General features: G+C 60.2%; 3 protein-coding genes across 3 annotated transcripts; 2 read left to right on the top strand and 1 right to left on the bottom strand.

Annotated features, from left to right (window-relative positions):
- Positions 1-309: 309 nt before the first annotated feature.
- Positions 310-5,724, top strand: ACA1_362790 (protein kinase domain containing protein; the record flags this gene model as incomplete). Its single annotated transcript, XM_004333757.1, has 8 exons — positions 310-1,129; positions 1,390-2,888; positions 2,998-3,290; positions 3,380-3,436; positions 3,510-4,423; positions 4,558-4,941; positions 5,016-5,315; positions 5,402-5,724. 8 exons carry the CDS (start codon positions 310-312, stop codon positions 5,722-5,724), a joined length of 4,590 nt encoding a protein of 1,529 aa, XP_004333805.1.
- Positions 5,725-5,870: 146 nt separating this feature from the next.
- On the bottom strand, positions 5,871-8,301 carry ACA1_362780 (Cofilin/tropomyosin-type actin-binding protein; the record flags this gene model as incomplete). The annotated part of the gene is made up of 11 exons (XM_004333756.1): positions 5,871-5,966; positions 6,048-6,157; positions 6,248-6,356; positions 6,471-6,541; positions 6,631-6,781; positions 6,875-7,117; positions 7,187-7,505; positions 7,644-7,851; positions 7,967-8,017; positions 8,097-8,162; positions 8,277-8,301. 11 exons carry the CDS (start codon positions 8,299-8,301, stop codon positions 5,871-5,873), a joined length of 1,449 nt encoding a protein of 482 aa, XP_004333804.1.
- Positions 8,302-8,649: 348 nt separating this feature from the next.
- ACA1_362770 (PH domain containing protein) lies at positions 8,650-13,388 on the top strand (the record flags this gene model as incomplete). The annotated part of the gene is made up of 17 exons (XM_004333755.1): positions 8,650-9,163; positions 9,339-9,418; positions 9,522-9,768; positions 9,884-9,975; positions 10,062-10,223; positions 10,317-10,463; positions 10,545-10,904; positions 10,975-11,209; positions 11,286-11,368; positions 11,453-11,588; positions 11,658-11,776; positions 11,901-11,982; positions 12,107-12,180; positions 12,267-12,441; positions 12,519-12,670; positions 12,733-12,870; positions 12,963-13,388. The coding sequence occupies 17 exons, from the start codon at positions 8,650-8,652 to the stop codon at positions 13,386-13,388; spliced, it is 3,222 nt and encodes a 1,073-aa protein (XP_004333803.1).
- Positions 13,389-13,528: the final 140 nt, after the last annotated feature.

Below are 13,528 nucleotides of genomic sequence, written 5' to 3'. Positions count from 1 at the left end.
ACCAACTGGCGCGCGGCGAACATGAGTGTCAGCTCAACCACTCGGAGATCTGGAGCTCCGCGTTGCTCGTCAATAGTCTGAAAAGAGGCTCACCCAGCAATCGGGTGGTACCAGTAGGGAATTTCCGTTGCTTGCGTGCCATGCATTTCCTTTGTTCAGGTGCGCCCATTGGCCAGTTTTTTTAGTTTGGGCCAACGGTCTTCGGGTCGCCACGTTTTCGCCTTTGCCGCGTAACTCCACCGTCTCTTTTCGCCAGCAGTACGACCACCAAAAGAAACAACATTTCTCGTGGGAAGAAGCAGCTCCACGATGGCTGCCCTCCCCCGACCTCGAGTGGCGCCTCGACTCTCCTTCTCCTTCCCCCTTCACTCTTTCAACTTCTTCACCTTCATCTTTTTGCTGTCAATAGCACAGCATGGAGGCAGAAGCGGAGGTGTAGTGAGCGGCTTCTCGCTCACGCTGCTCCACACGAGCGACCTCGCCGCGCAGACCGTGGCCGTCGACAACAACGACAACCCGTGCACCCTCCTCTACAACACCACCGCCGCGGCCTACGCCTACGCCGACACCGCCGCCCCGCCCTGCACCGGCGGCATGCCGCGCCTCAAGACCGCCGTCGACGCCGCGCGGGCCGAGGGCGCCGCGGCCGGCAGGCCCGTGCTGCTGCTCGACGCGGGCAACATGTTTCAGAGCGACTACGACACGGGCTCGCTCGTGTTCAAGACCTACGGCGAGGAGGCGGTGTACTACTTCATGGGCGCGATGGACTACGACGCCATCCACTTCAACTACCGCGAGTACATCCTGAGCTTCGGGCCGCTGGCCCACTTTGTGGCCAACATGACCGCCCAGGGCACCGTGGTCGTGGAGGCCAACCTGAACTGGGCGGCCCAGCGCGAGTTCCGGGACCTCACCATTCCGGCATTCACCACCTTCAACTACAGCGGCGGGGAGCTGGTGGGCTTCACGGCCGGCATCAACGGCGACCTGTCGACGCTGCTCAGCTTCCCCCAGAACACGTCGGCCACCAACGAGGTGGCCGGCATCCGCCGGGCCGTGGGCATCATGCAGAACATGGGCGTCAACAAGATCATCGTCGCCGTCTCCAGCAACTTTGTTCTCGCCTCAGGTAAAAACCCAACACCCCACTCCAGCTCTTCCTCTTCTCTTTCTTCATCATCTTCAATCTTTTTCCAGATCTTCTCCGCTGGTGCTGTTATTCCGGGGTTACCACTGTGTGCCCGTGTGGTCTTCCCTTTTGTGTGTTTCAAATTATCAGCTGTGGGTTTTCGCCGCGGCCGAAACTCTGCCGGCACAAGCTTGAAATTTCGTCGCAATGAGCTTAACGGACCGCTCCTTTTCCTGAACAAATTCTGCGTCCCGGCACAGTGCTGGAGTCGGTGCAAGGGATCGACGTAGTGATCGTGCCGGGCCAGCTCTACACCAACGGCACGTACGTGGGCGCCTACGAGACGGTGGCCGGCGGCTACCCAACGGTGGTGAACGCCGCGTGGGAGCAGCCGATCCTGGTGGTGGGCGCCGGCTACGACGGCCGACGCCTGGGCCGGCTCGACCTGACCTTCAACAGCCTCGGCGTGCTGACGTCATGGAGCGGCGGCACGGTGCTGCTCGATGAGAGTGTGGCCAACGACGCGGCGCTGTCGGCCAACATTATCGACCGCTTCGTGACGGTGGACTCCATCTACGGCCAGGTGCTGGGCGAGGCCACGGGCGAGTTCGGCTTCCAGAAGCGGTGCCTGTTCGCGCAGTGCACCATCGGCAACTGGGCCGCCGACGGCATGAAGTGGGCCGGCCAGACCCAGATCGGGCTGTTCGACGGCGCGGGCCTGCGCGCGGGTTTCTCGCAGGGCAACGTGACGCAGGGCAACATCGTGCGCACGCTCCCGTTCTACATCAACTACGTGTTCACCTTCGACCTGCTGGGCAAGTACATCGTGTCGACGCTGGAGACCGGCCTCGGCATGCTCAACGAGAGCTCGGAGGCCTCGCTCTCGGCCGTGGCTTACCTCCAGGTGTCGGGCCTCAACTTCACCTACAACCCGGCCGAACAGGTGGGCCTGCGCGTGGTCGACGTGCAGGTCGAGGTGGCGCCCGGCGTGTGGGAGTACCTGGTCATGGACAAGGCCTACAGCGTGGCCACCATCGACTTCCTCTACTTCGGCGGCCTCGGCTTCACCGACATGGCCGCCCACGGCACCAACCTTCAGAAGGGCACCCGCACCGTGGACCTCGTCTACGCCGACTACATCGGCGCCATCTCGCCCATGGACCCGCCGGATGAGGTGCGTATCTCGACCACGTCGCTCACCCGGCGCACCTGCTTCGCCAGCAACTCCTCGGTCGGTGCCACCGACGCCATGTGCAGCGGCGTGGGCACCTGCCTGGGCGGCGTATGCCAGTGCCCGGAGGGCTTCAGCGGTAGCGTCTGCGAGGTGGACAACACCGCCCACTCGAGCTCGTCGAGCGACATCACCATCGCGCTCGCCATCGCGCTCCCCATCGGCCTGGGCTTCCTCGGCCTGCTCTGCCTGGGCCTGCTGCTGCTGGTGCTCCTCCGCCGCCGGTGGTCCCAGAAGCGCGACTCCGAGGTGTGGATGATCAACGCCAACGAGCTCGACCTCCAGCAGCCGCTCGGCGAGGGCTCCTTCGGTCAGGTGTGGAAGGCCACGTGGCGCGACCAGGAGGTGGCGGTCAAGATGCTCACGCAGGAGGTGAGCGACTCCAAGGCCGCCCGCCAGCAGTTCCTGAACGAGATGCGCATCATGAGCCAGCTGCGCCATCCCAACGTGGTCCTGTTCATGGCCGCCTCGGTCAAGCCCCAGATGTCCATCGTCATGGAGTTCATGTCCCTCGGCTCCCTCTTCGACGTACGCCTCTATCTTTCTTTTTCGTTCTTCTCTTTTTACAAGTCCGAAAAATGCGAAGCGTGGGACTAACTCCTGTGTGGGGGATGCGACTCGTGCATGGCGATCTTAGCTGCTGCACAATGAGCTCATCAGCGTGATCCCGCACCAGCTGCGGGCCAAGATGGCCTACCAGGCGGCCAAGGGCATGCACTTCCTGCACTCGTCCGGCGTGGTGCACCGCGACCTCAAGTCGCTCAACATCCTGCTCGACGCCAAGTGGAACGTCAAGATCAGCGACTTTGGCCTCACCAAGCTGCGCGAGGAGAAGGAGACCGACATCGCCGTGGGCTCCATATACTGGACGGCCCCGGAGGTGTTGGCCGAGTCGCCCAGCACCGACTTCATTCTCTCTGACGTCTACAGGTGCGCACCACACCACCCGTTTTCTTTTGGCGGCGAGAGGCCAGCCAGACTCACCTCGTGTTGTTGTTGTTGTTGGTGCCACGGCGCAGCTTTGGCATCGTCCTCTGGGAGCTTCTGACGCGCGAGCAGCCCTACATCGGACTTAGGTACACCCCTTTGACAGTTTTTTTTAACTCCGAGCCATGTTTCTCACACCTAAGCATGCGTGGTCGGCGACAGCCCGGCGGCGGTGGCGGTGGCAGTGCTGAGGGACAAGCTGCGGCCGGAGGTGCCGAACACTCACGACGCCCCGGTGGACTACATCGACCTCATGACGGCCTGCTGGCACCAGGACCCGGTCATCCGCCCCACGTTCCTCGAGATCATGACCCGTCTCAGCACCGACGTTGGCACCTCGACCAGCCACAGCTCCACGTCCGGGTCGAGCCGGGTGCACGGCAAGGACGTCAATGGGTCGTGGACCCTGCCGTCGGGCCACTCCTCTACGTCGGGCGATGACGACGACAACAGCAGTGGCCTCTCGGGCGCCGTGGCCGCGGGACCGGGGCGGCCGCCGCACGGCGAGATGGCGATCGTGTTCTCCGATATCACACGCGCGGCCACCCTGTGGCAGCACGACCCCGAGGCCATGCGCGACGCCACGCTGCTGCACAACGACGTCCTGCGGTCGCTCATCCGCAAGTTCGGCGGCTACGAGGTGGTGTCGGCCAAGGACCGTTTCAACGACGGCGAGGGCTCCTTCTGCGTCGCGTTCCAGGACACGACCGACGCGCTCGAGTGGTGCTCGGCCGCGCAGGTCAAGCTGCTCGAGGTGGACTGGCCCGCGCGGCTGCTCGAGCACCCGGGCGCCGGCGAGGAGTGCGGCAACACCGACGACCGCGTGCTTTTCCGCGGGCTCCGCGTGCGGATGGGCGTCGACTACGGCGCGACCAAGTCCGTGAAGGACCCCACCAGCCGGCGCGTGAGCTACACGGGTCCCGTGGTCAACACCGCCGCGCGCATCACGGCCATGACCCACGGCGGCCAGATCATCATCACCGCCGCCGCCTTCGATAGCGCGCGCGACTCTGATCTCGTCCTTGAGAAGGGCCGGCTGCGCTCCCTCGGCAAGATCAAGGTCACCGAAGCCCAAGGTGCCTTATTCGTTCTCATCATCATCGTCATCATCATCATCATCATCATCATCATCATCATCATCGTCAACATCTTTATCATCATAATCCTCTTCATCCTCGTCATCTAACATTTATCGCGCGCGTCGGTACAGATATCAAGTTGTACGAGCTCAAGGTGCGCGGGCTGGAGGCGCGGTTCTTCGGCGGGGTGTCGTCGGACACGCGGAGCGGCGCGTCGGGCTCGACGGACGGTGCGGTGAGGTCGGTGGTGGGCGACGACCTGGCCTTCCCCGAGGACTCGTTCCTCATGTCGGCCAACCTGTGCCGGTGGGTGATCGACTACCAGGACGTCCAGCTGGGCGACCAGATCGGGATGGGCTCCTACGGCGTGGTCTACCGGGCCAAGTGGAAGAACGTCGACGTGGCCGTAAAGAAGTTCATCAACCAAAAGATTGACGAGCGGCGCATGCTCGAGTTCCGCGCCGAGATGGCCTTCCTCTCCGAACTCCAACACCCCAACGTGGTCCTCTTCATCGGTACACGACACGACCAACAACACGACCAACGACACGACACGACGAGCTGACGTGTGTTGTGGTGGGTGGTGCAGGTGCGTGCATCAAGAGGCCCAACCTGAGCATCCTGACCGAGTACGTGGCGCGGGGCGACCTGAAGCTGGTGCTGCACGACGCGAGCATCAAGCTGCCGTGGCGCCAGCGCCTGTCTATGCTCAAGAGCGCGGCAAAGGGCATCGCCTACCTGCACTCCCTGAGCATAGTGCACCGCGACCTCAAGCCGTCCAACCTGCTCGTCGACGAGGACTGGAGCCTGAAGGTGGCCGACTTCGGCTTCGCGCGCATCAAAGAGGAGAACGCCACCATGACCCGCTGCGGCACGCCCTGCTGGACCGGTACGCACCACGCACCACGCACCACCACGCACCACCACGCACCACGCACACGGCTAACACTCGTGTTCGATTGATTGCGTGCATAGCGCCGGAGGTGATCCGCGGAGAGAAGTACAGCGAGACGGCGGACGTGTACAGCTTCGGCATTATCATGTGGGAGGTGCTTACGCGGAAGCAGCCCTACGGCGGGCGCAACTTCATGGGCGTGTCGCTCGACGTCCTGGAGGGCCGGCGGCCGCAGATCCCCGACGACTGTCAGCCCAAGTTCCAGAAGCTGATCAAGAGCTGTTGGCACAAGAGCGCCGGCAAGCGGCCGGCGATGGAGAAGGTCATGGAGGGGCTCGATGAGCTCCTCGGCGAGACCGGCGGCGGCGCAGGCGGCGCCAAGCAGGACGCCTCGCCCGTCTGAGGTTGCCCTCTTCCTCCTATCTTTTCTCAGCCCAACCTTCGTAGAGTGTACCAAAACAACAACCAACCTTTCGGCTAAAGAAACACACAAAAGCCGACGCCGTACACACACATTGGGGAGGTGGGCTGCGGTAACACTTGCGTGTCTCAGCCGTGGTAAGCGACGGAAGGCGGGATGACGATGCGCTTCGACTTGCCGCCCACGTTGACCGTCGGCGCGCCCATGGTGTACACCGGGTGGCCCTGCAGCCGCATGTGGTGAGTGCGGCCAAATGTGCCAAAGGTGGTAATCAACGAATTAACGCGGGTGTGCCTGGGGTGTACCTGGAGCGTCTTGTTGGAGGAGGAGCCCAGCTGCGAGCCCCCGGCGGTGCCTCGGCTGGCATTCAGGCGAGCCTGCAGTGGGCTGTTGTAGGGGCTCGAATAGGGACTCGCTGCACGGTTGGGGGGGGGTAGCGGGTAAGTAGTGCAGCTTCTTCCTTCGGAGCTAAAAAAAGTAGCGTTAGCGGAACGAAAAAAAGTACCGGGAGCGGCGGCGGTCGAGCGCATGTACTCCTCGGTGAGCTCCGTTCTGTCGCACACTTCGACCTTGCGCCTTATCTGACCCACGATTGGCTCCGCCGACGAAGCCACCTGCAACGTATGCACGCATCACGGAGGTTGTGTACCATTGGTTGTGTATGTGTGTGTGTGTGTGTGTGTGGTTGTGTGTGTGTGTGTGTGGTGTGGTGTGTATGTGTCGCGTACGGCGGGCTTGGCTGTGGAGTAGACCATGCGCAGCTGGGGCGGCGACTTGTCGGGGCAGTAGTAGATAAAGACTGTGGGCACAGCGCGCGGGAGTCAATTGGAGTGTTTGAGCTAATCACTCACCTCTCCTGAGAGCGTGGCGTAGAGGGGAGACACGCACAGATCTTGGAGGTGTTGACAGCACTCGCCGAGGCGGAGGACGACGACGACGAGGCGGTAGCGGTGGCGGTCGATCCCGAGTTGCGCAGGCCGCCCGGGGCGACGAAACCGCCGGCCGCACGGTAGCCGCCCGTCTGGTTGTAGGACTGGCCCTGCTTCGCGAGATCGCGTGAGCTTGACTCTCAGGCACACGCACCACACACACCAGCGCACACACACACACACGAGATGGAATGGAGGCGCACCGAAGAAGAGCCGGTGTTCTCGAATCTGGCGGAGAGGGACGAGACGGAGGAGCCGGTGATGGGTGTGACGGTGGAGCGGGTGGTCGCGCTGGCGGCGGCGCTGGCAGCACTGATGGCGGGCGCGTTGGCCCAGTGGAAGAAGCAGAAGCGGGGCTCGTCCTCGGGCAGCACCGACGAGAGCTCCGACACCTCGACAGTCTTCGTGCCCACCGCCTCGATGCTGTTCTTCGCCTCCGTAATTTTCTGATCGTGCACGGTCAGCGAGCCGCACACGACACCACGACACGCAGGAAACACACGTCTGGAGGTTACCAGTTCGACAAAGTTGACGGTGCCCTGCTTGAGCTCCTCCAGGGCGGCGGTGGCGGATTCGGTGAAGGGCAGGGTCACCGTGTGGTAACCCGACGACTTGTTGCCGCTGTGCGTGTTGAACTCCACCCGCGCGTCGGCCTCCGCCTTGTCCTGCACGTGTGCCCCCACCACCGCCGCCACCACCACCACCACGTCAGCGCCAGCCCGCGAGTACTTGTCAAGGCGAGAGGAGCGTACGAGGGCGTGGACGGCCTTCTCCCTGCGGCTGTAGGGCACCGGCGAGGCCTTGGCGCCCGCGTAGCTCGACCACACCAGATCACTCTGCACCCCACCAGCCCATCACGTGAGTGTGGAATGCGCAAAGGAATGCTGCAAAAGGAATGTGTGTTTGTTTGTGTGTTTGTGTGTTTTGTGTGTTTGTGTGTGTGTGTATTTGTGTATTGTGTGTGTGCGGTACGGGTTCGTTGGCGTGCATCTCGTCGACAAAGTGTGGTTGCCGAGCTCGGTCTTCAGGCGGGACTTGGTGGCGGCGTAGACCATCTTGTCGCTCACCTTGACGGTCTCGGGGATGTAGGTGATGATGAGCCAGCCCGAGGGCGACGACAGGTGGAAGAGGAGGTAGCACGGCGCGTCGGCCGACACCAGGCCCTTCAGCTTGTCAAAGTCTTGACGTCCGACGCGGAACCACCAATTATTTAAGTTGTTAATTTTACGTTGAAAAAATTGCAAAATAAGTATAATAAATAAATAAATAAATAAAGGGAAAGAAAGGGAGCGAACCTGCGGCCTCCGAGCTACCCTTGGGCAGGGTGGCGCCCAGCTTCAGGTTTTCTGCAAAATATTTATTATTAGAATTCTTATTGGTAAGATGATGAGAGTAGAGGCTTGAAGGAACGGTTTGGGGAGGTACCATCGACTATTTGTACAGTAATGGCACGGTGGCCGGCAGTGAAGGCCTGTCGCAGCTCGGGAGCCACTGGCGTACGAAGAAATATTTAGATTATGGATTAATCAAAAAAAAGATTAAATAAAAGATTTCGTTGCAATCAAGGATAAAAATAAATAGGGGCGTGTAAGGAGGCGGCCGTACGGGGCATGGGGACCGAAGAACTCATTTTTGTCTTCGGGCTGGGCGGTCTCTTGCGTGAGGGAGGGGAGTGAGCGTGAGGAGGGAGGGGAGTGAGCGTGAGTGCGGCAAAGTGTGTGGTTGCTCCAGTGGGGCTGGAGGACCCAAATTGCCACCAAGATAATGTCTGCAAAAATCCGAAATAAATAATATTTATTTTTGGGTGTTTTTTCATTGGTCGATGACCTAAGTTGGGTGAATAGCCCCATACCTGGAAGGGTGCACACAACACACATTCCTTTTCTTTTCCTCTCTTTCAACACTGCAGTTCAGGCACCGCCCTCATCTTAATCTTTTTTTCTAGTTTGTTAAAAAAAAGAGGGGCGGCGAGAGAAAGATGAACTTTGACGCGGTGGTCCGGAAGGCGTTCAGCGACACGGCCGACGCGGCGGAGCACAAGGCCAAGAAGGGGGCCAAGAAGGAGCTCAAGAGCGTGACGAAGGACGTGAAGAAGGAGATCAAGCACGAGGTCAAGGACGTGAAGAAGGACATCAAGAAGGAGGTGCGCGCCGGGATCAAGGAGGAGCTGGGCGTCGACGTCAAGGAGCTCAAGCACGAAGTGAAAGATGTGAAGAAGGAGGTGAAGGGCGTGAAGAAGGACGTCAAGAAGATCAACAAGGCCATCGACGACCCGTCGGCGTCGAGCGTCGGCGGCGCCGCTGCCGCGGGTGGCAGCTTCCTGAATCGATTCAAGAAGTCTGCCGGAGGAGGAGGAGGAAAAGAAGGGCACATGTCTTCTTCTCCGTCATCTTCGACCAGCCGCAGCGCCACCACCGAAGATGGTGGAAACTATCCACCCCTGCCGCCGCACCTCGGCTGCGTGGAGAAGGAGGGCTGGCTCACCAAGCAAGGTATGTCCGATATATAAATTATTTATTCATATACATTTAAATCATTTACACACATCCAAAGCAGGAAACGAATATTTATTTCCATAAATTATTTCCTCTTATCTCATTTTTAACTTCCGAATAACAAATAATGAATAATGAATAATTAATTTAATTTGCTGACGAAATGGCGCAGGGCAAAAGGTGAAGTCGTGGCGGGAGAGATGGTTCAAGCTCGACGCGCTCGGCTACCTCCACTACTACAAGGGGGTCAACGTACGTACCTTTTCCGCCTTCGCACACGACACGACACCACACACACACACCATCGCGCACACACACGCACACACGCATTTTAGCTGACTCCGAAGCTGCGTAGGAGGTGGCGCCGCTGGATTCGCTGTGGCTGGAAGGTGCGGAGGTGAAGGTGGAGGAGGGCCTGAAGCGGGCGGGCTTCAACTTCTCGGTGCAGCTGGCGCACCCCAAGCCCCGCGTGCTGTACCTCTCCGCCAGGAGCGCCGACGAGCGGCGCGAGTGGATGGAGGCCATTCTCGTGGGCACCAACAACGCGCAGAGCATGCTCTCCTCGTCGCCCACCTCCTCCCAACGCAAGAACATCTTCGAAGGTGAACTCACGCTTCTCACTCTTTCTCATTCCTTCGCGTTCATTTTCGCTTTCGCTTTCGTTCTTTTTGAACCAATGCGTGTGCTCGAACGAACTCACACACTGTGCGCCGACAGCCGATGGCTCGGACGGAGAGGACGGCGAGAAGAGCCGAGGCAGCACCTTCTCCCAGCGAGAGCCCACCTTTGTCGATCTGCCGGACATTAAGGTGCGTGACGGTTTTGTGGTTAGCTCGTCGTTAGCGACGCTGTTGGTCTTGATGTTGATGTTGATGGCATCGATCATGTCCCGCAGGAAGGAGAGGAGTCGGACGAGGAGGAAGCCGCAGGCGAAGACGAGAAGGTCCTGCTGGCCAAGACCCTGCTCAGCAAGAGCATGTGGGGTCCGGCCGACATCCAGGAATTGGAGAAGACCGGCCTGCTGGTGCCGTCCGAGGAGCCGACTGCATTCTCCAGCGTACGTGCGCGACCAATGCAATTTCCGACGCACCACGGCGGGATGCAAATTGTTGCGATTGCTCACCGAGTTTTATGCGTCGTGTCAGTACAGTGGTACGGAGTGGTGGGATTGACGGTGGTGGGTAGCGGCGCGACGCGCAACGTTGCGGTGGCCGATGCGTCCGAGGGCACCTTTGCCTGGTGCTCTCTGCGCCTGCGCGGTCGCATCTCCGTGATCGGCAAGGACGAGGTGCTGAAGGTACACACACGACACACACAGCACAGCTCACGAACCACCATTTTTTAACTCCGATTGCGTGGTGTTGGTTGTTCTTCTCAGACTGACGACGCGGGAGAGCTGGAGGTGGTCCAGCAAACGCTCACCTCGCCGGTGAAGCAGTTCCTGTGCGAGAACAAGGAGGGCTGGATGTTCTACGTCTACGTGTCGCCCACCGACAAGCAGAACCGGCCGAAGAAGGAGAAGGGCCGCGAGACCATCTCCCTGCCCCGGATCAAGATGGCGGCCGACACGAAGAAGGAGATGGAGGACTGGTCCCGGTTCCTGTGGGACCGCGGACTCGAGGGCCGGCGGAAGCAGATGATCAACGGGTTCCTGTGGATCAAGAAGGCCAAGGTGTGGCAGCGCTACTACTGCATCGCCGACGCCCACTACTTCGAGTGGTTTGAGCCCCAGAAATTCGTACGAGCGCCTTCTCTGGTCTCTCGCGAACGCATTGTTGACCTGTGTGTCGTGTGTGTCGTGCGTGTAGCGTGCGATTCCGATCGCCGATTTGACGGTGACTGGTCCGGAGAGCGGGCGGGTGAATCGACCCAAGCAGAAGAGCACGTCGTTTCACGTGCGCAACGTGTTGGAAAACTACAACCACTCGCTAACGGTCACCGATGGCAAGAAGATGAACATCTGCCTCTACACCGCCGACGACGAGCACCTCAACTACTGGAATCGCGTTCTCAGCCGAAAGCATGGCGCTTCCTCTTCTTCGCGTACGCACCCTCGTGTGCCGCGCTCACGTTAGGTTCCGCATCTTTTTAACTCCGACTCGTCTTTTCTTCTGTGCAGAGCCAGGAAAGGAGATGCTGATGCTGAGCTGCGCTGCCGGGTACGCGGGCGCTGCAGTCAATGGGCTCTCCGCAACGGCCGAGGTACCCACCGCAGTGTTGCGTGCCGCTGCGATAATCATGCGCCAGTCTTACTGACGCTAGCACACGCGAACGCACACCAAGCAGGAACCGAAGAAGGGGCTCATGAGCGAGCAGGGTTCGGCCAAGGTCAACACGCGAACGTCGTCGCCTGTGACGGAGCTCATCAACAGCGCCCGCCTCCTGTGCGAGAAGGCCAACCAGGCCACCGGCAAGAGTTCGCGTACGTCACCGCATCCCACACGCGAATGGTCCACAACATTTGAACCCGCCCACACGACGTGATTGGTAGTGGGCAACTATCCGCTTGAGAATATTGGATCCAAGGACGGCCAGTATCGCATTCTGTCGCTTGATGGCGGTGGTCTCCGAGCGGTGATGGAAGCAGTCATTCTTACGCGGCTGACCGAGGTGCGTATTCTTTTTTCCTGGCCCGCCTGCTTGCCTGCCGTGCTGTCGTGACACACACACACACACCACACACACACACCACCGTGCATTCAACGCGAGCTCATGCTGTAATTCTGTTGGACAGGTCTATCCGGATTTGCTGCAGAAATTCGATCTCATCGTTGGCGTCTCTGGCGGCTCTATGGTCACCGCCGGCCTCGCCACAGGTATGCCCTCCCATCTTCTTCGCTCTTCATTCTTTGTTTCTCGTTCTTCGTTCTTCGTTCTTCGTTCTTCGTTCTTCGTTCTTCGTTCTTCGTTCTTCGTTCTCATCGGTTCTCACTGTCACAGGACGATCGCCTCACTTCCTGACGGAGATGTTCAAGGTGATCGGCCCCATCTGCTTCAAGCAGAAGGCGGCCTCTGTACAGTGGTACGCCCCTCTCCAATCGGAGTTATAACCGGTTCTGTTCGCTCACAGAACACACATCTTAGGTTTTCGCTCAACCAGGCCAAGTTCCCGCGCGAGCCGCTGGAGGTGTTCGGCGCGGAGGTGTTTAAGGGGATGAAGCTGTGCGACCTGCCGCGTAAGGTCGTGATCCCCTCGTTCCTGCTCGACAACGAAGCCCCGGGCAACGACCGGAGCTGGGAGCCGCGCATCTACCACAACCTGCCCATGAAGGCCGGTAAGTCTTTTTACACCGCACACGCGCACACGGGAGTATTGCCATTGGCTGATTGCGTTTTATTCCTCCAACGACAGAATACGAGGCCAAGGAGGGCGCGTGGAAGGAGCAGGAGCTGTGGAAGTGCGTGCTGAGTTCCTCGGCGGCGCCCATCTACTTCCCTAGCCACGGCAAGCACATGGACGGAGCGGTGATGGTCAACAACCCCGCACTCAGCGCCCTGAGCATGGTCATGAGCGAAAAGGCACGACACACACACACACACTTCTCTCTCTCTTCTCCCACCTCTAGAAAACTTACTCGGACGTCTTTAACACGACCCAGGTGGTGGAGAGGCAAGACCCCTCGCGGATTCACATGCTCTCTCTGGGCACCGGGCGCATGGTCCAGTTCGTGGAGGGCGACAATCTCGACTGGGGCATGATTCAGGTAGCCACCACCAGCCACTGATCCCCCACTGCCCCTGGCGCCAATCATGGTCTTGCTTGCTTACACAAACTTTTTAACTCCGAACAATGCAGTGGGCGCCCAAGCTGCCGGAGCTGATTGTGAAGGCCGGGCTGCTGCACCAGGAGGAGATGGTGCGGCTCATGCTGGGCGAGCGGTTCCACCAGTGCAACCCGCTCATGGAGAAGTTCCTCGACATGGACAACGCCGCCCTCATCCCCGACCTCATCGCACTCGCCAACACGGTCGACCTCGCCCCCACCCTGGCCTGGATCGACGTCCACCTCTACAACGGCCAGCGCCAGCCCACCAGCCCCACCACAACCACGGCCGAGCCCATTCCCGTGCCGACCTCCGCCGCGACGTCGAAGGACATGTCGTACGCCGACGCCGTGGCCGCCAAGAGCGCGACCCCGCCCAAGGACCTCTCGTGCGACCTCTCGGCCTGGTACAGCGCGCCCCTCCAGATGTCCACCGAGACTCTTGCCCAGGAGGAGTAAAATAACCGCCAGGCATGATCTACGCTTGCTCACCCAATCGGTGCACTAGGGGGGAGAGGGGGGGGGGGTAATCATGGACGCGTCATTGGTCCACACAAGAAGAAGCTTGTCTTTGCGTTGCGCTGGCCAGAGTGGAGTGG

This window comes from Acanthamoeba castellanii (assembly GCF_000313135.1).
Source record: "Acanthamoeba castellanii str. Neff unplaced genomic scaffold scf7180000084624, whole genome shotgun sequence".
Classification (NCBI taxonomy): Eukaryota; Discosea; order Longamoebia; family Acanthamoebidae; genus Acanthamoeba; species Acanthamoeba castellanii.
This window is presented reverse-complemented; position numbering and strand designations above follow the sequence as displayed.